The 25,149-nt window shown below is 43.2% G+C and overlaps 1 protein-coding gene across 2 annotated transcripts; it reads right to left on the reverse strand.

Moving 5' to 3' along the window:
* Positions 1-124: 124 nt before the first annotated feature.
* itgb4 (integrin, beta 4) lies at positions 125-24,591 on the reverse strand. Of its 2 annotated transcripts, XM_026177353.1 has the most exons (42): positions 24,207-24,591; positions 22,306-22,388; positions 21,763-21,845; positions 21,133-21,234; positions 20,812-21,016; positions 20,641-20,737; positions 20,372-20,543; positions 18,877-19,140; positions 18,681-18,770; positions 18,472-18,594; positions 17,462-17,629; positions 17,300-17,376; positions 16,972-17,180; positions 16,399-16,502; positions 16,211-16,306; positions 15,981-16,113; positions 15,760-15,885; positions 13,373-13,491; positions 13,249-13,282; positions 12,963-13,157; positions 12,756-12,859; positions 12,621-12,679; positions 12,483-12,506; positions 12,228-12,376; positions 11,941-12,120; positions 11,694-11,842; positions 10,786-10,993; positions 10,365-10,682; positions 10,040-10,212; positions 9,508-9,688; positions 9,150-9,287; positions 8,882-9,064; positions 8,670-8,798; positions 5,993-6,157; positions 5,749-5,895; positions 5,228-5,362; positions 4,036-4,185; positions 3,719-3,907; positions 3,453-3,608; positions 3,195-3,359; positions 1,457-1,576; positions 125-1,367 (listed from the first exon to the last, which is right to left on the reverse strand). In XM_026177353.1, the coding sequence occupies exons 2-42, from the start codon at positions 22,379-22,381 to the stop codon at positions 1,237-1,239; spliced, it is 5,826 nt and encodes a 1,941-aa protein (XP_026033138.1). In that variant the 5' UTR covers positions 22,382-22,388; positions 24,207-24,591; the 3' UTR covers positions 125-1,236. The 2 variants fall into 2 exon arrangements, with proteins under 2 accessions (XP_026033138.1, XP_026033139.1); XM_026177354.1 differs by lacking the exon at positions 5,228-5,362.
* Positions 24,592-25,149: the final 558 nt, after the last annotated feature.

The raw sequence follows: 25,149 nt of genomic DNA on the forward strand, positions 1-25,149 counted from the left end.
AATGAATTAAGCATTTGATTCAGGTTGACCCAGGGTGAGATCTAAACCTGCAGGAGTTGCATTTGTATTATTTTTGGTTCACTTATTTTTGCACAAGTTTGCACAAACCATCAGCCAGCACAAAATCCTTTCAAATCTTTATTATGTGCAATAAAATAGTTGAAAAATAAAATAATAAAAGTTCAACTGTTAAAAAGTAAGAGATACATAATTGATCGAAAGAACAGGAAAACTACTGAAAATGTTTTTTGGTGAGACGTTTATCCACTTATCCATTTTCCTACCAAGGAGCTTCCCTCAAAAATGTTTCACAAAAGCATTTTCAAAGAAAATATAAAGCCAAACATAGTAGCACTTGCAGTAGAAGCAAATACAATCTTTCTGTCTTTACACACATTTGTACGGGGGCCTGAAGATGCAAAATACAAAATAAAGCAAAAAACAACAGGCAACAGGCAGTATGGATAGTTAAAAATCCTTATCACTCTTAAATGCAACAAATACTATTTTACTGTTTATAGGGAGCACCTTGCTTTCTTACAAATGCAGATTTCCTCATGCCTCTATGCTCAGGCCTAATTCTTGATTTCAGGGTTTGAATGGTAAATATCCTTTGTGAAAATATTCCCTAATAACTGCAATATCTTCCACTGTTTCAAGGGCTAGGACTCCTTCCATTTAAAAAATGGTGTCCCAAAATTTTTAGGCAAAGTGAAATGGTTTTATTTTCTTGTTATTTTTTTGTGTGTGCATCTGTTTTGTAACTCAGGACGACCGTACACATATCTTACTGTCAAAAACTTCTTAAAATGCTAAACACACGGGGAGAAGAAAAACTTTAAGCATGAAAAATACCAACTTAATTCAAATGTATGAGATACAAAAACATGTTACATCCTGTATATTTTTGATCATGTGCCTGCAGTAGAGAATCAGGCTTTTTCCTCGTTAGCAGGAAATGTGCAACACAAAGTGAGTTCATAGACCTAGCTTGATATTTGATACGTATGGATATGTTAAAACAAACTGAACTTATAGAAGAAAATGACGGCAGATTGTAACAGACACGAGTTCTTATGTGGAATGTAATTTTGGTTGCAAAGTGAAAGCTACACCCCCTCGCACATATACAAAAACACTCTCAGCACTGTGAAGTCGACTCTTTTTAAAAGAGATTCTCAAATATGATTTCTCATTATGTCGAACACTTGGATGCCAGTTTGTCAAACGCGCCCTTTAAGATTCATAAAACATCTTCTTTGTGACAGTAGTTGCTCCCATGACGCCCCTCTGAACCACCTCCTTGGTGATCTGACGAGTCACCATGCCGCTAGTCTCTGTGTGCTGCGTAGTCATCATCATCCCATCTGTTGGACAGACAGTGGTACATAACAGTCAGTGAACACATCCTATTTTAAAAAGAAGAGAAATGAAGCTTAGTTTATTATTTTTGTACCTGAGAAGAAGGGGTCGTCGAGCACGGTGTGGGAGATGTTAGTTCGTGTGCTGACTTCCGTTGGCATGTGGAAAACCTCCCGCCGTGTCATCGACTGGCTGCTGTGCTGGGACAAAGCACCTACAGGCAAGGAAGGACAAAAACAGATGGATGAGAAGTCTGTTATCTCCAAGAAGGAGTGACAGAAATGCATTGAGCAATACATTATCATATAAGCTTAAGCTAATTTGCAATGCTTCATCCTACATGAGCTTTTAAAGGTATTTTAACCAAACCTTCACCACCAGGGGGCAGCATTCTACAAGTGGTGTTGAAATGTAGCTGAAATGTGCGCTGTTGTTTAATTTCTGAAATATTAGGAGGTGTTATGCTTTGGCTGGCTGCCTTTATGAACAAAAATGTTATCTTAATGGCTTGCCTGGTTAAATAAAGGTTATAATAATTAACAGCACCATCTTGTGGTATAAAGTGATATTACACAAAAGCAAAGCCCAACTCTAGGATCAACCTAGCTGATATCTCCTCAACATAAGACATATAACTTTTTTTGAAATACAGGTATTTACACTGTGTAAAAATTCATAAAACCCAGGAGCACACGCAAACCTCAAACCCCAGAAAATGTAGACAAAAAAATGTAAATGGCGCCCAAACAGTAGTACAAAGAAGAGCATGTCTCACGCCTCTTTAAAAACTGTTTCAGCTTATATTTTAAAATAACCCAAATCAGGATCTACTTTTAGTTCCTCAAATAAGGACATCCACATGTTGATCGCCAAACAGGAAATGCTGACCAAATCTGACAGTTACCGCTGCTCTGCTCTGAAGAGACCGTCAGTGACTTTGAACAGCTACCAAAATAACGCTGCAACTTCAAGGTGAGCGACTAAAGCCAAAAAGAATGAACACCTCAGAAAGTTATCTAGGCAATCTGACTCTACAATGTCCTCTAGCTAACCATCGAGCACAACAAGATGTGCAACTAGCCAACTGCTTCCTGTGTGGACGCCCTGTAACTCATTCCCCCATAAAGACGACATTTGGTGACCTCAACGGTACCTTTAATGATGGGAGTTTTTTTTGTAAAGCCTTCCAGTGGGCTGGATCGCGTTCCTCTTTTGGGTGTCATGTAAGGTTCCCTATCTGTAAGCGGAACCCTGAGGTCAACAAGCACCTGTCAATCTTCAGATTTAACTCAATAACTTCTATTGTGCAAAGCAGCACAACAAAAGCTTGCTTTCTTAATGTTGAATCTAAGTTTTTAACATTTAAAAATGCATATTAACTCATGGAAATGATAATTTCTGTCAATTTATGCTAAAAGTAAGAATCGCTGGACAAATTTTTATTAATTCTTGATGGATTACAGAGACCTCTGCACCTTTGCTGCGCCACAGTCATGCCAATATTTCTCCTTGACTGAGAGGATCATAAATTACCCCAGAGGTTCCCAGAAGATGGATCTTTTTTGGTACCAGCTTTAAAATTCATCGAGCATATTCCTGTTACATAACTCCAAAATGTTTGCTCTTGCATAGCCTCAGTCTAAAATGTCAACTCTGGACAGAAGCTGCCCTGCACTCCAATACAGACAAAGAGACTGACATTTACGCTCATCCCTCCGAGGGGATCAGCTTTTTGTCTATTTCAGCTTCTAGCAACAACCGCTGGGAGTTTTTTTGTTGTATTTTTAAAATTAATATCAGACGCCAATCTGTCAGTACGGGCTTTATCTTACTTCCATCCTGAGATTCAATGGTGATGATGCCCTCCCTCTCCGGACCGAAGCCCTGTGTGGTTCGAGCCTGGACCTTAAACTTGTAGGGCATGTTCTCAGTCAGGTTGGGAACGGTCAGACTGGTTTCAGCGCCATCGCTGTTCACCGGGAAGGAACGCATATCACCTGCAGGAAACAGGAAACAGAGGTCAAACCAAATTCGCACAATTTAAAATGTAACAGCTTTACTGCAAGTGACCTTTGTGCAGAAAGCCTCACCTCCGCCATGCAGCTGTTCGCAGGTGACTACATATCCCAGGATCTCTCCGTTGGGCTTGCGTGGTTTCTCCCAGCTGAGCTGCAGCGAATCAGGACTCAGAGCTGTGAACACCAGAGGTCCTGGAGCGCTGGGAGTGCTAAGAGTGAAAGGCGAACCTGGAGGAAGAAGTGACAAGTGACAGCATGAGGAAGGAGAAATATTAGATCGAGTGCCTTTGTTAAGATAAGCAGACGTTGTTTTTGTGGACTGATAAGTGAATGAGCACCTGGCACAGGGCTGAGGGGGCTCTTGGGGTCGACAGCAGACTCGATGGTGATGACGCCCTCTCTTTCCGGACCCCAGCCCTCCTGGCTCTGAGCCTTCACCTTAAACAGGTAGGAGTGATTTGGCAGCAGGTCCTGGATGATCACCGAGTTCTCTGCCGGGTTTGTCACGTTGATACGCTTCATCTCACCTACAGGGAGCAGAGCGTGGTCAGCATCACCATCGGAGAAGATGTCAACTGCCTCCATAAACAGGAAGTGAATACACGCACATCCTGTTCTCGCTCTTCCACATTAACGTTGTGCTCCTTGCACTTACCTCCGTTGAGGAGCTGGTAGAGGACGCAGTATGCGAGGATGTCTTTCTCACAGTGGGGCTCCTGCCAGCTGACTTTGAGGGCCGTTGGTCCCAGTGCAGAAAACACCAGTCTGCTCGGGGTGTCTGGAATGCCGGGGGCGAGTCGTGCATCTGAGAGATAACACACAAAAACATGAGCATCCTAACAGATGTGTGGTGCGTCTTCAGATCAGAGAGGGGACAGATTAGATTTAAATGACTTTTCTAATTTCACAAAGCCGTTTATCTCCATTACCCTGAGTGCTTTGCAGCGATGGAACTGATTTTAAGACTGTCACAGATTATATATTGCATTATACATTACAGCTCTTGCGTAGTCCTAATAGCACTGCGATTAAAGGCAGCAGGATAAACTGTATTTAACATCAAATTCCCTCACAGACCTTTTATGACATACGAGTTTTGGTGGTTTTGGCTACAAGAAAAACATAATAAACCCAACTCCTGAAACTAATTCAAGCACCAAATCACAACAACAGTCGCCTCAATGTGCTTTATATTGTAAGGTAGACCCTATAATAATACATACAGAGAAAAACCCAACAGTCATATGACCCCTTATGAGCAAGCACTTTGGCAAAAGTGGGAAGGAAAAACTCCCTTTTAACAGGAAGAAACATCCAGCAGAACCAGGCTCAGGGAGGGGCGGGGCCATCTGCTGTGACAGGTTGGGGTGGGAGAAAGTCTAGCTGTTAAGCAAATGAATAAATTCAATAAAAAGCAAAACTGTAATGTGTTTGACTATTAGCATCCCTGCTAGGTCTGAAAAAAGTGATGCCAAGGCACAATTCTTTCTAACGGCCAGCAGGAGGCGACTACTCTGATTGCAACAAGGAGTCAGTTTGTATGAAAATCTAAGGTCTCGATTCCCTTTGTCGGTGAGGCTGGTGATTGAATTTATGATATCAATTGCTAGCATCAAGTCTGTTTTATGAGTGTGTTCCCCTTGAAATAATGATGTGATGTGTATACATGAATGAAATATTGTGTTAATCTAAAACAAAAGGGATTTCTAGTTGTTAGAACATCGGATCTCAGAGCGAGGCAAAGTTCCACACGTTTAAAGAAGCAGCGAAGACTGCAGAGGGGTGCTTTATGCATCACACCCAGCAAACCCTTCCAGTGCTTCCATGCTTGTATGCTGCAGACTTACCATGGAGAACCCTGTCCAGACTATACAAGGCTTCATTGACGTCTGAAGACTGATTCCTGGCCCTCGAGCCCTGAGACAGGCTGTAGCTGAAGTGACTCTGAGAGCTGCTCTGCATCCCAGTGTAGCCGAACCCACCTGATGGCGCATTGAGCAGGGGAAAGGAGGGAGGGGTAGAGGGGAGCAGGACACCAGGAGGTAAAGAAAATGATGGAAGCAAAACAGAAGGGGGAGGAAAAGCGCATAAGGAGGGAAGAAAAAAGAAGTAGAATAGAAACGAGGGGAGGGAGGGAGAAACAGCGATAGTCAGCTTAGCTCCTGCAAAGTCTGCTGTGCAGCCAACAGCCCCAACCCTGCTAACAGATGTCCAAACCAATGGGCTCATGCTCTTGCATAGTTTACCTGCCACGGCATCTTTACTGTTGCACTCCAAAAAAATAGAAAAGCGTCTCTCGTGGCCAGAAGAACAGAAATAATTCATTCTCAATTTCTCTAAATTAATTCAAACCTCTGTGAAAACTTACCAAGATCTGGGAATTTGCTTGACAGGTCCCCCATGACGATAGAATCACGGATATTTTCTTCCATGTAGCCTCGGTTCTCCGAACGCTTCCTCAGGATAACGTCAGAGGTGTGGACACCTCCGATCAAATCCTGTCTGCGAGAGCCTCCTGCATGGAAGGAGAGACAGATGAAGGATAAAGACATGCGGCGTTATGAAGTTTTACTTTACTTTTTCTCAGCGCTGCTCCCACCCTCCCATCATACCTGGCCCAGACAAGTAGGTGGTGGTTGTTTCCGTGGTATAGGAGCCGCCCGCCCCTCTGTAGTTTGAGCTCAGAGTGGACATGGGGGAGGACGATGCAGACAGGTTACGTGTTCCTGACCCTCCGGGGAAAAGGAAATTCTGTTCCCACTTCCCGTTCATATAATCTGTGATGCACGACAGCGAGAGCCGGGGTTGTTAATAACACAGTACACAATCTGCAACATTTAAAGCGTTCATTCACTCTCAGTGCCACTGATGGGAAGCAGCCTCAGCCAGAACGCGGAGAGTAAAGCAGCAACAGTTTCAGTCCCGCTTATGTGCAATAGGGCAGTGAACACTACAACCGCACTTTTTCATTCAATCAAGCTGAAATCACTTCTTTTTTATTGCTAGAAGACTGTATTTTTCTCCAAGCAAATCACATGTTATGCTTACTTGTATTGCAGCAGGTCATAGAGTCATATTTTAAAGGACGCTCACCTTAAACATGGCCAAAGTAACAAATAATGTCACAGTATGTACAAATAATCGATGTGAGCCAAACTCGGAGACGGCGCAGATTTCCTTATATGGTCATTGTATTGCAACACCAGCGAGTATCCAGGTGTACAACAACTTGGGGAAGCCAGGTAAGGAAGAGCCAGTCAGAAAAATTTTTTTACAGCATAGAAATTTTACTGATTTTGTTTAAGCTGGTTAGTAAAAATAAAAACATAAAAATCACAGAAATAAAACAGCAAAATAGAACTCGGGTTAAAGGCTAGGAAGCTAACACACACTACCAAACACAGTTATTATATAATCTCGGCATGTTGGTACACATAACTTCTTAGTGTTACAACACTCCCCTTAGGCTTGGGGCGATCGTGGCTCAAGAGTTGGGAGTTCGCCTTGTAATCGGAAGGTTGCCGGTTCGAGCCCCGGCTCGGACAGTCTCGGTCGTTGTGTCCTTGGGCAAGACACTTCACCCGTTGCCTACTGGGGGTGGTCAGAGGGCCCGGTGGCGCCAGTGTCCGGCAGCCTCGCCTCTGTCAGTGCGCCCCAGGGTGGCTGTGGCTACAATGTAGCTGCCATCACCAGTGTGTGAATGTGTGTGTGAATGGGTGGATGACTGGATATGTAAAGCGCTTTGGGGTCCTTAGGGACTAGTAAAGCGCTAAATAAATACAGGCCATTTACCATTTAGGCTGATAAGAAATATTATTAGTCTTAAAGTTTAGCCATTCCAAATTAATGTAGTTAATATTGAGATATTTCATTGACCTGTGGATAAAGTATCCCATGATGAAACTAAAGTACTTTCTCTATAAGCAAGTAGAGAAGTGAGCATGTCTTCATCTACAGAAGCAAAACTGTAAATGCTGTTGCTTAATGTGCAGAAAACATATCAAATACTGGCAGCCTCCCCAATGTGAATAACCGAGCCGCGTATGTAAAAGCACATTCGAAAATAAAAGGAAAAAGAGCTGCGAGAAAAGTGCTCTGCAGAGATGAAACTGTATTTTAATTAATAAACCCCCCAAAAAGCCTGTTTATTCTGTGCTTCTGCACACTAACTAAGCTTGTAATACAGCTTTATACCACAGGCAAGCTGCCTCCAGATCACAACCTCCCCAGTGGGACACAAAGAGAATAGACCCGATCATCAACTGGAGGTGCAGCAGTTGATGCCAGTGCTCGTCTCTGGGCAGGATAGATGGGGCAGGTGCCGACTAAGGACAAGTGGTAACATTTGAGTATGAGTTAAACCACGAAAGCAGAGAGAAACGTTGTTGCCTTGCTGGGAGCATGACTGGCCGTGCGTAACAGCTGGCATGCCGGCTGCCTATCTGCGGGGTCGGATGGAGTGTTCTTCACCTGGCAGGGGTGTTTTGGTGTAGCTGGGGTTGGGGGTCTCATCTGAGCTCGTCTCTGTGTCTGTGCTGAGCCGACTGGGGATGACATCCACTCGCCTTTTCCACGACACCTTACGGAGATCCAGGTTGGACCCCACCAACTTGACATATTTCCAGCCTTGATTTGGTGGTTACAGTGGAGAAGCAAGCAGGCCAAGGGTGGGTTTGTTTGTTTTGCTATAGAGTACTTTACAAGACAAACTGCATGCATGTACTGTAGATGTGATTATATATCGCTTAAGTGCAAACTGTCTTGGAAGTGAGTAGCAACTTTAGCACTACTGGAGAAAAATGAGAGCAACACAATGGCTGCAAAAAGCAGGAGAGTGACAGCAGACTGAAGACATTTTGGTTTGTGATCACAGAGACATCTACTGCATATTTCTGCGGATGCAGTGGAAGCAGACTTTTGCTGCTGCTTGACTGGGGCGCTGCCTGTAGGAAAAGGCCGCCAGATGGAAGTGGTATCAAAAAAGCATGACAGAGCCTTGAGAATAACACAGAGTCTCAGAGCTCTGGTGGGTCTTTTTTATGTTTTCAGACGTTTTATACTAAAAACCTGAAAAAATTAGAAAGAACCCAAAAAAGGAAAAGTATGTATGTTCCTTCTCTTTCAGAAGGGCCAGCATATTTTGCATAAAGAACACGTTGCCTAACACACGATGCCTCGGAGCATCAAGAGTATGAATTGAAATCACTGGATCCACGTTACAGTCACAGCTCGTTCTCTGACACTATCAGCTCTCAAGAGGAGGTTGTGCTTTTGGCTCTGGATACCCACCGTCACCAGACACACTGGGTGTCTTGGAGCCTACAGGTGACTTCAGCACCTCGTTGCTGTACATCAGGTAGCCGTCATACTCATCTCCCGCCTCGGCATCCACAATGGGGACATCTGGAATGATGGGAACTGGGGGCAGAAAGAAAAAGAAAGGGGTAAATGATTTTTCATGGAGGCTGAGCGCTCTGGGGAGGTCTTTGTCACAGACTTACTGGACAGCGGTCTGGCTGGCTGCGATGCCAAGTTGATGGTTGCATCTCTGAAGGGACCCCAGCCCACGCTGTTCTTGGCACGGACCTTGTACTGATAGGTTTGTGCGTTCTGGAGGTTCTCGATCAACAGCATTCGCTTTTTAGGATTGTCGATCTTCACTTTCTTAGCTGGTCCTACTGGCTCTGCGAGAAGCAACAGGATAGAATCAAACTTTGGCGCTCCCAGCGCATGTGGAGAACTTTTGTGTTTTACGAGCGGGTCTCTTACTCATATCGTCATCGATGGGCGTGTAGATGACCTCGTAAGCCGTAATGTTGCCGTTGGTCTCTGCAGGCTCTGCCCAGCTGAGCTGAGTGACAGTTGGACTGATGACATTGAAGGCCAAACGACCAGGTTCTCCGGGCACTACGGGAAAATGCCACAGCAGCCACTTGTGAGTTTAAATTTAGCCTTGAGACAGGTTGTTCCAAACAAACTAGCTCTAACGTGGGGGGTAAATTGTATCGTAACATGATTGCATTGAACCACGGCATCCTTATTAGCTATAAGCTGGAGGAATCTGGGCTTTAATGTTAAAAAAAAGAAGTTGCATTTAACAGAAATTGACTGGGTTTACAGTAATTACCATCCTCCAGTGTTTGACAGGCGACGACGTCAGTATCGTAGCCATCTCCCACTGAATTGTAGGCACACACTCGCATCTCATAGTCACAGTAGGGATACAGGTTGGTCAAGTCAGCATGTGGAGTCTTCACATCTAAGACCTGGGCATCTTTCTCTGGATCACCATAGATCCAATACTTGACCTAAAAGAAAACACTGACTTGATAAATATTCCAAAAATCTTCTTGATGGGATTCAGCTCTTAAACTAAAGCCCTCTACACACCAAGCGCGTTGCGAAAAAATGAAATAAAATCCTGAATTTTTTTGAACTTGACTGAAAGTCGTGCGTGATTTGCAGAAAATCTGTCCTAAAAAAAAGCTGCCAAATGCAGTGATGTGGTTGGTGAGACCTGTTTTTTTTGTGCATAACAATCAGAAAAATCAAGCGTGATTTAAAGAAATTTGTTCGCTTCTGCAGTGTGAATGGCCGATTAGGAGTCAGTGAGTTTGATAAATATTGTTTCAAGGCCTTATCAGCGATATTTCGCGTACCTTGTACCCCATGGGGTTACCAGGTGGAGGTTCCCAGTTGAGGCGGATGCTTCTGGGTCCAGTTGCTACAGCCTTAGGGTTTTCTGGGGAGAGGAGGTGACCACCAGGTGAGGCAGCTTTCCTGTTTATGAAGCCCTTCTGTGCCATCTGCGCTATTTCAGGAGATCTTGGAACTGTGGGGATTGGAAGGAATTACCAGATAAACAAACTTGCAGTAATTTTGTTTCACAATGATTGAAACTTCTCAAATGCCATTTCAGTAAATCTTTGGATGAATGTGTTTGTGGAACTAACAGTTCACTCAACATCACCTCAACACACTTACCTCCATCTGTGACATTGACAACGGTGGTCTTCTTGTCTCCAATAGAAGCGTTGGTACTTGGGTCAAATAGCTCAAGCTGGAAGGTCTCAGGCTGGATGGGTCCGGGGTAGGCTTTTGGATCAATCACAATGTTCTTTTCTGTCTCTCCGGGAGAAAACTTCAGAGGGCCAGATAACTCAAAGCGCTGGGCCTTCTTGGTGCGCCATTTCACTGTGGCAGGGGTCTCGGGGCTGCGAGTGCGGACCACTGGAATGGTGTAGGTTGGATCTGTTGTGGTGAAGTTCTGGGTGGCCTTCTTGAACGCCATCACACTGGGTTCTGTGTGATAAAGAGCGATAATGTGGGAAAGAGGAGCAACTTTAGCGATCAATTCTTCTCTTAGAATCAAGGCTGTGATCAGAACACTTGTGCATCCATTTACCTGGCAGGTCTGCGATGGTAACAGTGGTTCTCGGGTAGCGTCCCAGCTTGGCACCCTGCCTTGGATTACTGAGGTCCATGACAAACTGTTTGACCTGTTTGTCTTCTAGTAGACCATCTTTCTCACTCAGCTCCAGGAGACGAACAGGAACTATCTTCTGAGTCTCACCTGGACCATAGGTCAGGTCTCCTTCTACAGTCAAGTAGTCCTGAAATACATTATGGAGGAACCGTTTGGTAATGTGGAAAACCCACTGACCTATACCACACACGCTGACTGTGATTAGAAGTTGGCACAAGCCTGTAAAGGCTCTAAAGTAGGGGTCTCCAACTCTAGTCCTCGAGAGCTGCTGTCCTGCAGCTTTTAGTGTCAGCTACTCCAGCAAGCTGAATCAAATGCGCGAATTACCTCAAGTGTGGCAAAGCCGTTCATTTGATTCAGGTGTGTTGGAACAAGGATGCATCTAAAAGCTGCAGGACAGTAGCTCTCGAGGGCTGGAGTTGGAGACCCCTGCTTTCTAAATCTGGCTGAAAATAATACATTTAGTGTTTTGGTCACGTCCTTGGATTTTTAGAGGTAATCGTGACCATATTTGGATGATGGTTAACAAGCTGCATCCACCTTTGGTATATAAATAAAAATAAAATAAAATCTTTTGAATTTAAAGTCCCAACAGCATCCAAATGGATGAGTTATAAAACACTCACCCAGTGTACAATTGTTATTAACAAGTTGTAGAGATGATACAGTTTTCGGACTGTAAACGTGTTAATGTCTTAACATGGACGTCTGTGAGTGCTTACTCACTTTTCGGAGACACCTTAATGTGGCCATGTTGGCTTCATTTTTCAGTCCCATCCATATCATACATAAAAAGCCGCACATGCTACCAGTACGCAGCAGCTCACCTTCTTATCCTTGGCAGTGAGGTCTCGTGAGCGGTATGCGACTTGTGTGCGTCCGTCCTCAATGATCTCTCTGCTGACTGGGATGTTGGCCACTCCATCCTTCCTGCTGTAGGTGTAAGACGGCTGGAGGAATGAAAAGACACTGGTGGCTGGTGGAGGAACAGAGGAAAGAATCAGTTTATACGATCAAACATCATACACTGTTCAAACCACAGGGCCTCTCGAACTTTAACTCAACATTCCTCACCGTGCTCTTTGATAATGGTGATGTTAACCAAACGTTTTCCAATCTCTGCAATCCCCAAAGGCACATCTACAGCCTCCACCAGCAGTTGTTTCTTGTCATCGTCTTCATCTTTGACAAAGAGCGGCACATGGACGTCTACTGATTCCACACCTTCTTGGAACTCTATGGCTCCAGCAGCCTCTGCAGAAGAAGAGCACATTTATGGCAGGCAGTAATAAGAGTATAGCTTGGCTTTGCTGCAAACAAAAGATCCATTTTAACCATTTGGGCACGCAAATAACACACACCTCTATCTGTAGCTACTGTGTAGTAGCCCGGCACCACTTTCAGGTCGTGGAAGTTTCCAGACTGGACGTTCTTTTCAGTAAGTTTGACGATATCTGGGTAGCTGCTGCGAGGAGCAGACAAGACGGTGTCCATGATGGTGTAGTCCTGCCTAAAGAGCACAGCAGGGCCAGAGAAGTTAGACATGAATCACCTTAGGTTCCCTAAGAAGACAAAACCTGTACCGTTTTCTTGCATTATTACAATATTAATGATACCTTTTTCCAGCATTTCTCTGTGTTCTGCAAGGGCAAAGAAAAAGCAACAATTACTGAGAAAATCAACCATTTGTTTCTAGCTTTGATGACAAAAAAGCACACATATTTTGGTGTTACTGGACATTTAGTCCATCTTACCTGAAGGAGGTCTTCTGCACCTTCTGCGCCCCAGGAATTTGCTTGTACAACTCATTTAGCTAAATGGAAAAACAAACAGCTAAGTGAAACTGTTCCTACACTGATACATGCCCACAAACAATCCAAAAGACTCACATTATCTGCAACTTCCTTGCGGAGCTGGTCACCCTCTCTGGAATCGGGGTGTGTCAGGCTCTCAGAGAAGAGCCTGTTCAGTCGAAGTGAGATCGGGAATGGGACTACAAAAGTTGAAAAGAAAGAAAAAATGTGTGTAAAAGTTTTTTTTACTCCAAAACTCCATTTGACTTTTTCTTCAATTTTTCTGCTTTTGAAAGAACTCACTGGTCTCTTTAGGGTTTGGCTTTATTAGAGCCTGGGGGTGATTGGGTCCACGGTGGACATTGTCTGTAACCTTCCAGCGAACCACATCAGTACCTTTGGGTGGACCGGTCCTCACCATCGGTGTGTCAAGATGATCTGAGGTAAGCAGAGACTGACGGAGCAAATATTCATCTTCTTTGAATCCAACTATGCGGCCTGAAAATAGAATTCAACATGAGGTCGCTCACCTTCAACACAAACCCCTGCTGGAAATGATGAATAATATACAACATGATAAACATCTTACCTCTCCTACAGCAAGGCAGCAGAGCCAGACAGCTCTGTGTTGAGAAAAGACAGAAACCATTACCTCCCCTGTGACTTATATAAAAAATTAATTATTTACAGTTCCAAATGTGAGTGTTTATTACCTGAAAGCAGGCCTTGCAGCAGGCGCAATACTTCCAGCAGCAAAGCAGCAGAAGAGCCAACAGCAACAAGAGGAACAGGATGAGGGGAAGCAACCACAAGAGGCTCCCAGGGGGGCAGTCTGAAGAGTCGTCAGGAGAAATTGATAAAGTTAGAAACAAAATCATAGAAAGCACAGCTGCTAGAGCTGCAGCTTTGTTGTTCTAAAGTCTGTGTGATATCATTAAATCTTTTGTTGAAAACAGTTATGGATATCGGTTTATGAGCAGTCACAGAATACTGCTGAAAATCTTTATTTCTTAACATCAAGACTGGATTACAAAGTGTGGAGTGAAGCCATCTACTCCAGGGCTCAGAGCTCATTCGCCGTAACATACTGGAGGAAGTTCTATCCAACTGCTAACTGTGATTAACCCTCTTTTTTTTAAGAAAGGACCTTATCTGGCTCGCTGCATTGGTGGGGCCATAGTGACTGCAATCCATGAGAGGTAAAACAGGAGTTGCTTCCTCTGAAGGTTGTACATGGTTTTCACTTTGAGACAGGGTTAAGAGCTTGGGCAATTGGGACACGCTCAGTGCCAAAGCCACTACTTCGCTACATCAAAAGGTGCTAGTTGTCATTCAGGTAACTCACTAGCTTGCCTACTGGGGGTTTCAGGAAGGAGGCCTTTGGGGCAGATCCGGGACACGTCCCGGAGCCTCGGTGTTTTACCAGAAGAGCTGGCGGTGTGTATGAGGTTCATTTTTTCAAGCCTGATAAGATTCACTGCACTTCTTAGTGTCGTTAAATACGTTTGCCTAAATAAAGAGCGCATAAAGTTAAAGAACAATTAATCCTAAGGTTATTATTAGGTTGAAGTTATTAGGCGACCGTGGCTCAGGGGGTTGGGAATCGCATCTGTAACCGGAAGGGCACCGGTTCGATCCCTGGGCTCTCTGTCCTGGTCGTTGTGTCCCTGGGCAAGACACTTTACCCTACTTGCCTACTGGTGTTGGCCAGAGGGGCCGATGGCGCGATATGGCAGCCTCGCTTCTGTCAGTCTGCCCCAGGGCAGCTGTGGCTACAACTGTAGCTGCCTCCACCAGTGTGTGAATGTGAGAGTGAATGAATAGTGGTATTGTAAAGTGCTTTGGGTGCCTTGAAAAGTGCTATATAAATCCAATCCATTATTATTTACTATTAATAAGATTACAACACACGACCAGTGTTGGTCAAGTTACTTGAAAAAAGTAATCAGTAACTAATTACTGATTACTTTCCCAAAAAAGTAATCCCGTTACTTTACTGATTACTTATTTTCAAAAGTAATTAATTACTTAGTTACTTAGTTACTTTTTAAAAACACGATTTACAACCTGAAGAGGTGATAAAGTGATAGATCTTTCAGCCCAATTCTACTTTTTCTGCATAATCCATCATACAAAATGTAATCAAATGGAAAAGTCTCTTTTTAAAATTTGTTTTATTAGTTTTAATCTTTTAATTTTATGCATCAAGTAAAAATTTAATTATATGCAACATTCTCTGACTTGAATAAATTAGTTTAACATTTAAACCTATTTTCTGCACATTCCAGCTCATAAAATAAAATATTTTTTGTGTTTACACTCACTCTTTCAAATAGATGCAAGTAAAACACAGCAGAAAATAAATAAAGTCAAAGACTAGCGGTCCTGTTGCTCTATTTTCACCTGTAAAGCAGGCGTAGGGTAGGCGGAGGTTTACCCTGGTGCAGGTGTGCCGCGGTCAGTTGAAGAATCTGCGACTTTCTCTGTGAGTTTCCCATTACATTGTTGCGCACTCGGTGCTTGCTTGGAAGTTTAGGGGTTTTTTTCGCTGTAAAAAGAAGTTTTCTTCCCGCGCACAGCGGACACTAATGTTTTTGTCACTTTTTATGGAATCAAACTCAAAGTAAGGTCAGTACTTCCACGCTTTAAACGCTGCACGCTCATACTCTCTCCCACAATCGATATATGATCCATTGTTGATCTGCACACAGCTGTTGTCGCTAACGGCGCACTCGCTTACGTCACTGTCGTGAGACATTCTCGCAAAAACATCACGGTTTTAGTAACGCAGTAACGCAGCGTTCCTACGGGAAAGTAAAGGTAATCTAATTACCGTTTTTGCAATAGTAATCCCTTACTTTACTCGTTACTTGAAAAAAGTAATTAGATTACAGTACAGTACACACCATCTCTGCACACGACACACTACACCTGCAGTTAATTTTCTCCAAGCTACTCTTATCACACTCATGACAAGAACTTTGAAATTAAAGAAATTTGTGTGATCATGTAGGATTCCTCCACATTCAGCAATCACATATTATAACACATAAGCTGTTGTCACAAGAGCACAGAGCAGATGTAAAATACAAACACTCACCCTTCTTCTTGAGCACCTGAACCTCCAAATCTGTCTTTTCTGAATCTTTCGCGTTGTCAACGGTGTAGTGGTACGTGCAGTCATCGTCCTCATCACGGAAACTGCATGACTCATACACTTCCTCCTCTGAAAACGCAAATCATGATCATTAAGCGTGTGTTATTACTGCTAAAAGTGTCCTAGCTGATAATCATTGTTTAAGTTAATTTGTAGGTTTTTACTTTTTTTCAGTTCGTCCACCATGATGACTTTGAACGGACACTTGTCACACTTCTCTGTTTCCTTCATCTCTCCCGTCTTCCAGGCCTGACACTGGACACAACTCCTCGTGCCCTCACACACACCTAGCTGAGCCTAGAAAAGTTACGAACACACGAAGAGAAACTCAAGCAAGACCACTCAGATGTTAACTGAGGCTAAAAAGTATTTACATATCTACTTATCCACCCACCTGGAAATTTGGCTCACAGGTTGAAGTCAACTCCATCCCAGAGTCTGAACATTCACACCGGCCGCATACACATTTACCTCGACCACCGCAGATAACCTGGCACACACAAGGACACAGTCATGCGCTTCTTATATTTAAAGATACATGATAATTCAATTTAATTAACAAATATAAATGGCTCTGCTCACCCCTTTGCTGTCCAGACAGGTCTGGCTGCTCGTGGGACACTCGCAAGCATTTCCTGTCCAGCCCTCAGTGCACGCACACTGACCCTTAACGCAAGAGCCACGGTCTGATGAGAGAGGAAAGAATGAGATGTAACATTTTTGTACATTTAGAGAGTTTTGGAAGTAACACTGCTGGAAAATAAGATCGCTATTATCAATATTATCAAGGTGACAAAGCTAACAAACCCAGCAAACAAACACAATTACAATTTACTTGAGTCTTTATCTGCTAAATGTCCCTTTGACTTCTGACTGAAAAAATAAGCTAACATGAAAGTGTCAAAAATCTGCAGTTCCCCTAGTGGCCACTTGAGGCTGTCTAAAAATGTTCAAGAAGTCTGTGTTTCAGCATTAATGAGTGAATTTCCAGTATTTTATTAGCCTGCTGCCTAGCACTAATTAGTAGCGCCAAGCCGATAATTTCTAGGGTAAAATACACAAAATGACAAAGTCATATGGTGACATCACCGTGACTACATCCATTATTCTTAGTTTGCAGTGGCAAGAGTCACAAAACATCACAGTCTGGCGTACCATTGCAGAGGAAACCTGCATGCCTTTGGCACTGGGTCTTGTCATACTCGCAGTAGGGTCCTTCAAACTGATTTGGGTTGTAGCATATGCAGGTTCCACACTCCTGACATTCTCCGCGTCCGGAACAAGGTTCATCTGTTTCCTTTGCTTTGCACTGGTTGATGTCTGCAGCTGAACCACTCCCTGAACAATTACAGAAAGGACCCACCCTGGAGAGGAGACGTGACAGCAAACTATATTAAACCAAAAAGTCTGAAATCATTTTCATATGTGCCATCCTGGTAAGTTTTTTTAAATTATTTCTATAGAATGAATAATTAAGTCTCACCAGCCACCATGGCATCGACATTTCCCACACACCAGGTCTCCTTTTCCATTGCATCGAGGTGCATTACGAATGGGTGACTGGAGGAGAGTTAAAGATAGTCTTTTAAAGATGATCTGCCATAAAGAAATGTGACTTTAACTAGGCTTTTTGTGTGCTTCTAACCTTCTCACAGTCACAGGTTGGACACAAAATTGTGGCATCAACCATGACCCCGGTGCTAAAGGTGGTCGGTTTGACTCTCATTACTCCCTTGTTTTCATTCGGGTCCATTTTGCAGACGTGGTTTTCATCAATCATCCGTTGAGCTTTGAGCTGCATCATGAATTTGCCCTAGAAATCACACAAACACACACACACAAAATCATGTCACCAAATCCATTTAGGTAGTTCCTCCTGTTCCTGCTTCCTGTGGTTGTAAATCAATCCCCACAGACTGTCATGTGAAAATATCAGACTTTACAGTATTAAAATGCATTTTTTACAAGCTGATTCAAAACTGTTTTGGCCTGGTTTCCTTGTATAACTCTGATTTGGATCTGGTTACATCAGTTTCATCATTCATTACTTATTAGGTTAACTGGTGACTGGCCGTGGCATGAACATGAGCATGTTTGGTTGTCTCTCTCTTGCTTTCCTGTTAAAGACTGGTGATGTATAGCTAAGTTGGATAAGCAGGAAAATAGATCTATGGATGTTTAACAGGGCAAAAATGTGTACAAAACAGTAGTTTTCTGCCAGGGCAAGCAAAACCTAACGATTTGTAAATGATTTGTACAGTGTATCCTTTTCCACTGTAACACAAATTTTCTCTTAGTAACCACTTTGGCCAAAATGTCTGGGGCTCATTGTCTCTGCTTGCCTTTCTGTAAAAGTCACCACATGCCACTAGTGAAAAATAATTATTTACCATTTGGCAACAGAGTAAAGTGGTTATTACGTTTGATAGAATAGCCTCACGTTGATTTTATGACTCTTTTGTTGTTTGCTTTATCATGCAGTTAACTGTAGTGAGTCTTAATTATGTAGATCAGTTTTTTTTACAGTAAAATAGGGAGTGCGGTGTTACATCATTTAAATTCTGAAAATCCCAGTTGTTGCCAACAAAAATAATAATCTATTACACAAATACATTTATTAGTAAAATAATTGTTTATATCTTTTTTGGCACATACAATTTTTCCTGGCTGAAAATTAAATTCCCCGTATTTTGCAATCTGTCCACTTTCTTTCAAGAACTTCGCCTCGAAAGCCTTGGGCCTGTCCTCTGCACGGATGCTCATCTTAGCTCGGATATTCTGAAAAGACACACAGTATAAAAACCTATCAGCATGCAGAGATTGACTGAACAGAGTACAAAGTGCTAGCAACCGTGAGCTGTTACCGTAAAGGCAGTCTCCATGACTTCAAGGATATTGGATGAGTCTTCTTGCAGCAGACCAACCTCAGCAATGGGAAAATACTCTTTGAGTTTCTGCACACAATACAAAAAAATGTCATGGCATAAAAAAGGAGTTATCTATTTATCACAGACTTTCGGTATGACTTAAGTGAAATATGAAGATCTAAAGCCCACCAACCTGGTAGTGCGTGTAGGAGTGGTCAGTGACAGCAAAGATTGGGATAATGTTGTTTTTTCCCAGGAGACGGACCAGCGTTGGTATTGATGGGTAATCCTGTTTTGTAGCCTCTGTGTAAGAACCCTGCTCATTGAGATGGCATTGCTCATCATTGCGTGGCAAGACGCCTGCTAGCACATTAGCGCCATCAGCTTCATAGTGGAAGGCTGACTCCGTGGAAAAGACCAGGAGATGTGTGCTGCCTTGTCGCCAGCCAATTTTATCCTAGAATAACAAAATACAATGTAGCGCAAAAGATATGTGGTAAATAAATTACAAGGGCATTTAGGGAAAACGTGCATGTTCAACCTTTGCTGGTCAGAAGCCTTTCTTTCCAAATATTCCTCAAACAGTAACTCCTCATTTTCTGCCCACTTGGAAACAGAAGAAACTAAACTGTAATGGAAATAGCATCTATTTGACAGGAAAGAGATATTGTGTTTATAAGCTACTTGGTAAAATTACCACCAGGGTTTTCAAAATATGGCCTGAAGGACCTAAATAACCTTTTGTACATGAAAAACTAGTGTTCGTTTCATTATGTCACACTTCGGTTCATATTATGATAGAGGAATGGAGCATTGTAGACATTGTTTTTCTTTTTTTAACTGCTGGGAAAAATATGTTTACAAAAAATTATAAACTGGCACAAAAGTATAGTTATATGTGAGAATACTGAGAGTTAGTGTGAATGACACAGTGATGTGGTTCTCTTAGTTTCATCAGGTGGTGATCTCCAGCACTGGAACAGTTGAGAGCTGAGCTGGAATGAGAATGAACACCTTCATGTCTGAGGCTATAGTTCTGAGCAGGAAGAGGGTGAAGTGCCCGCTCCAGGTTGCTGCTCCAAGCGGAGGAGTTTCAGTATCTCAGGGTCTTGCTCACAAACGAGGAGAGAGGGAAAAGAGAGGGATTGACAGACCAACTTGTATCACATCTGCAGTGATGTGATGTACAGGTCCGTCGTAGTGAAGAGAGCAGAGAGTCAAAGTGAAGCTGTCAGTCTATGAACCTACCCTCAGCTGTGATTACAAGCCCTGGGAAGTAACTAGAAGAATACAATTGTGGATACAAACAGTAGAAATTAGCTTTCTCTGACAGGTGGCTTTGCCTCTTCCTGAGGAAGAAAGGAGCTAGTTGGGCATCTGACAAAGATGCCTCCTGTTTGAGGTGTTCTGGGCATTTCCTACCAGGAGAGGTAGAACAGGAGTAGGTCCTGGGGTAGATCCAGCACACAGTGGAGAGATTACATCTCTCTGCTGTCCTGGGAATGCCTGTGTTTCGGTTGATGAGCTGGAGGAGGTGATTGTTCAACGGACTGGGCTTTTCTACTTAAGCTGCTGCCCCTGCGACCTGGCCCAGACAAGCGGCAGAAAACGGACCCGGTGACAGTCTTAGACCTGTGAATTTAACACAAATGTAGGCGTAGCAACACTGGTTTAGTATTTTTATTTACCCCGCACACTGCAGCCTGCAATATGGCATCGAAGCCTCCCTCTGGGGCATCCAGGTTGCCAGAAATTCTCTCCTTCTGAAGTTTCTCGGTGAATTCACTTACGTTGCTTGTCAATTTAATGACATTTTTGAAAGCAAACGGAGGGTCGCTGTTGGGCCATGGCTGTTTAAGTCTGACAAAGAGGATGGAAAAAAGACAAAGAGGAAATTATGTTTTGACTATGTTAATGCACGTACAGACTGTGCTCAACTTTCTTCATTTTTTCTTACTTGATGGGCCTCATGTCAGTCTGGGGCTCTATCACTTTGTCCACAAACTCTCCAAATCCAATAGTGTAGTCACTCGACAGCTTCCCCACCAGCAAAGCTACAGGAAATACATTCCCAGTCAGTATAACATCGACACTCATCAGGACACATCGCCTTTGCAAGGATGCTCACCCAACTGCTTCCCCATTTTTTTCAAGTTGTCCAAATCGTCCTCCATGGAATTTGAAAAGTCCATAAGAATATAAAGATCCAGAGGGCCTTTCTCTGGGGCAAACACCTGCACCGTCATGTTTTTCTCCTCCCCTGGCAGGAAGGTCATCATGGTACTCTGTGGTGACACCTGAGACTTCTCAAGATTGACGTTGATTGATTCATTCTGCGCAGAAGGAGAGATAGAAGAAGAAGAACATGTGAAAGTTGAAATCTAGAAATTCTTTTGACTGAAAACAATTAATCTGAGGCCAAACTGGTGGAAGAGTGATCAGGACTTACCTTTAGTATCTCCTGGCTGCTTTTAACTGTAATGATGCTTGCAGCCTGGCAGCCATGGACAATTATGTTCTTATGCAGGTCACAGCGAGGGCCATTATAGGTCTGAGTGAGAAGGAAGATTGATTTGTGAAGACTGCTTTCCTGCAGAATCTTCATTTGACCACTTAGGTAAGATGATTGGAAAGGGAATACATTCAGTCTATAGACCAGGGACGTGACACTCATTATACAGAACATACACAACAGACTTAAGTGGGTCGGACCAGTGAAACTACATGATAAATGTGTAAAATCACAGAAAAGGTTTTTGCAGTTCATTGCCCAAACTGTCCTGTAATTATAAAACATAAAGTTTTCATTAATTCACAGAAAATATCCTTTGTTCTGTGAATTTACTTCAAGAAAAAAAAAAACCAGACACTTCTTTAGTGTATAGTTGAAAAACAGGAATTTTTCTGTCATTAAAATGTCATTGTTTATGTATTAGTTGTTGACTACAACCTAATAGATAAACTTCACTACTTCACATAAGGCAACAGTGTCACCTGAAATTCAAAATGCTAAGAATGAGAACATTGAGAATGAATCGTCTTTCTGCTCTTTCGTATTTCTGCAGTTTTTTACTCTCACCTCTTCAGAGCAGTAAGCGCAGCCGACCCCGGCTTGCAGACATTCTGAGCAGGAGCTGGCCCTGGAGGCAAAGCAGTAGTTCTCTGTTGGAGCAGAAAGAAAATGAAACGCTCTCAGAAGGAATCACAGAGAGGAAACGCAGTGAGAACCGAACCTGTGAACAGCAGCTCAACTGACACCAAGCACATCTTCAAATCTCTCATTTTGGTCCTGTATTCCATAAAAGTTGGCTAAACCAGCAGGTTTAATAGAGCTTTTATAAAATTAAGGTCAAATCCAACTTCTTCATTCGTAAAAAAAAAAAAAAATACGCCAGTTATAGCTTTCAGTAATCAATTTGTAATTTAGTCGACATAATGAAATGAGTACAAATCTGGTGAAAAATCTGCAAATGAGCACAAGACAGTTTGCAGATAGCACAGGTTCTGTCAATCTACACCTCAGTAGCTTCAAACAAACAGCACTGAGAAATATTTCACAATAAATGTTCTCAATAAATAAATGTGTGTCTAGTTGAGGTAACATGTATCTGGTCTTTCTCACCTTCAGCATAGGAGCAGGTCAACAGGACCGCTACAAGCGCGATCCCTACCGAGAGATGTAACGTCCATCTCCCCATCTCCTTCCTGCAAGAGAAACAGAACAAATTTGAAAAAAATCAAATGTAGAAGAATTCTCAAATCCACTTTTAGGGAAAGAAAAGAAAAAAAGAAGGTCAGAGAATCTACTTCCCTCTGGTGTAATTTGAACCACCTGCACTCTCGGGGCCAGACAGAGAGACCAGGCCCAGACGCTCCCCTTACCTTCACTTCAGTTTGGGAAAACAGCAGCTTCCAAAGACAAACACTAGACCCTATTAAAATACATTCACTGATTTCTACTCTTTAAAACACTGGACACTTTTTAGGAGTGTTAGCAAAGAGAGAATATGTTAGTACAGCCATTTACAATAAATAAATCGTCATCTCTAATTCAAACTGTTAACTGACTTCTCTAGAAGAAACTTCAGCAGAAGAAAAAGCTGCTTCTGAGGTCGATCGTGGCCAATACTGGGGACCGTACATCTTGCACTACACACATTCAATACAGCTCCACTGTAACGGTGTAGGTGGAAATCTCAGATACAGATCAATAAAGAAAAAAAGGTTCCCAGCAAACTTTATCTTTGCAGCAGAGTGATGGATCGAATCCTGACATGAAAGGGCGGATGCAGGGTGGGACCTGGAAATATTCGCAGCAGCACGCTGTGCAGACTCTTCACAACAAAACCACTTTATAATTTCATTCTGGAATCTTGGATGGAAGCTGCAAAAAACACTCCACCGAACATGGCACTGAACAAAGGGCGCTGTGTGGCATGAAAGGTCTCTGTAATTGCTGCAGTGGGCATATGCGATTTGAGTGCACACGCAGAAAAAAAAGGAAGAAAAGAAGGTGATTCGCGCCACGAAGATTTACAACCCTGAAAAGGAATTTCTCCTTCGGGCGAGAGAATGACCTGTGCGAGTTAAAAACACAGCCTGAAAAACACATGGGAAAGCCAACCTGGCAACTCGGTGTGAACTTGAGCTGGCTGCAGGTGTGTGCGTGAGCAATAAAGAGCTGGGCCTGAAACACAGAACAAACCAGCTCTTATCCTCAAACTTAATCATGAGTCGTCGAATATGAGCTAAAAAAAAGTGCAACTTTGCATTTTGCTCCCGCTCAGGCGAAATCAAAGGCACGCAGGCATTTATGACACTGACACTGACACAAATTACAGCTTTGAGGGGACAGAAAACAGAGCAGAGTCATTCGTGCTGTTTTTTGTTTTTTTCTTTGCTCAGAAGGAGTCTGCGGGGCATTAAGCTGGGCTTGTTTCTGCACAGACAACAACATGCCCGCCAGGTGAACATACCACCGCTGGGTGCGGGTCCGACCTCGTCTTGACATCATCAGTGAAAGGGCAGGAGGGTCTTTTGTAACGTGTTTGAAGGGTGACACCTGAAACCCGCCCTGCTATCTGCAAATTCCTCCCATAAAACCACAAACAGCAACACAACAGGCAGCAAAAGAAGAAGGATTACTCTCCCCATAGCTGATCCACTTCACCTGTGCTACACTGCAGTCTGGGTTTTGATGTGAGCAATCATGCAGAACGAGAAGCCAAATTCACAAACACACACAAAGAAAAAAGAAAATAACAAGTAAACTTAAAGCAGCTTTGTTTAAACCTCAGTCATCGGTCTTGCATGCAATTCTAAAACCATGTGGCCTGATATAAAGTTATATAACGCACGTTTCACAGGCAGACACTTCGCTCAAAAGTCATGCAAACACCAACAGGTAGAGTAGCCAGTCGATTTCTCGAAGCTCTGCGATTATCGTTTAAAGAGGACGCTGAAAACAATGGAGCCATCAGGCAATTTACAACCGCACACAAAGAGATTACTGATCAAACAAACCTGTTACTGTGTTCTCGCCCAGTCCAGGTCCAAAGGTGCAGCAATAAATAAGAAAACTATTTCCCCGTTTTTTTTCTCTGCTTTGTTTGACCCAGGAGTTTGGTGAAGAGTTTTTGTATCCACCTGTTAGCAGAAAAAGGAAAAAAAAACCCCAAAAACTTCAAATCCTTGTGACCAAGTTGACAGTTCCCCTTACAAACAGAAACGGACGCACTTCCAGCTTCTACTCTCTTCTGTTTCTTTGTTCCTGTACAGTCCGCTCTGGTCAAATATTGACTTATTTGCCCTCAAACTGCGCTCACTCAAGTAAGAGTGAGTGTGTGTGTGTCTCAGAGTGTATGTGGGAGAGATATGAGACTCAGTGAGAGCAGCTGACTGAATATACTGCGAGGGCTGTGACTTGATCCCTCCTTTTGCTCCTGCATGCTCTCACACACACACACACACACACACACACACACACACACACACACACACACACACACACACACACACTCTTTCCTATCCAGGTGAGTAGTTCTAACAGATAGAGTTAACTCCCTTCCGCCGCCTCCATCTTCCCCACCCTGTTAAGTTAAAAGGTCCACACCTCTGTGCGTCAGCCCCCCCTCCCGCCCGTTGCATTCCACCCCAGCGGGAGTTCACCTGTGTGGGCTTGACACTCTGCAGTCAGTCCCCTCCTTCAGCAGCCTCCTCCCATGCTCTTGGGAGTGGCACACAGAGCAGCTCTGCCTGCAGGCTACGGGAAACAGTTCTGTGATTTGTGTTTACACAACCGTGTACTCATACTTGCAGGGCACATTTTCTTCTTGTACTTACATCTTCCAGTATTTCATATTAATGTACTGATTGCCACACTTCACAGTCCTCACTGTGTTTCCTTTTTTTGGTGTAGGTACATTTTAAACTGAAGGTAAAGAAAATTTCACAGTTTCAATGTTTA

Source organism: Astatotilapia calliptera, chromosome 8 (assembly GCF_900246225.1).
Source record: "Astatotilapia calliptera chromosome 8, fAstCal1.2, whole genome shotgun sequence".
NCBI lineage: Eukaryota > Metazoa > Chordata > Actinopteri > Cichliformes > Cichlidae > Astatotilapia > Astatotilapia calliptera.

Excerpts from the sequence above, each read along its gene's own strand:
- itgb4 (XM_026177353.1), bottom strand. The coding sequence starts at position 22,381 with ATGGGGAGATGGACGTTACATCTCTCGGTAGGGATCGCGCTTGTAGCG. Across the intron at positions 11,843-11,940 it reads CACCATTATCAAAGAGCACG|CCACCAGTGTCTTTTCATTC; the intron begins GTGAGGAATGTT and ends TTCCTCCACCAG. Across the intron at positions 10,994-11,693 it reads TCACTGCCAAGGATAAGAAG|GACTACTTGACTGTAGAAGG; the intron begins GTGAGCTGCTGC and ends AATGTATTTCAG.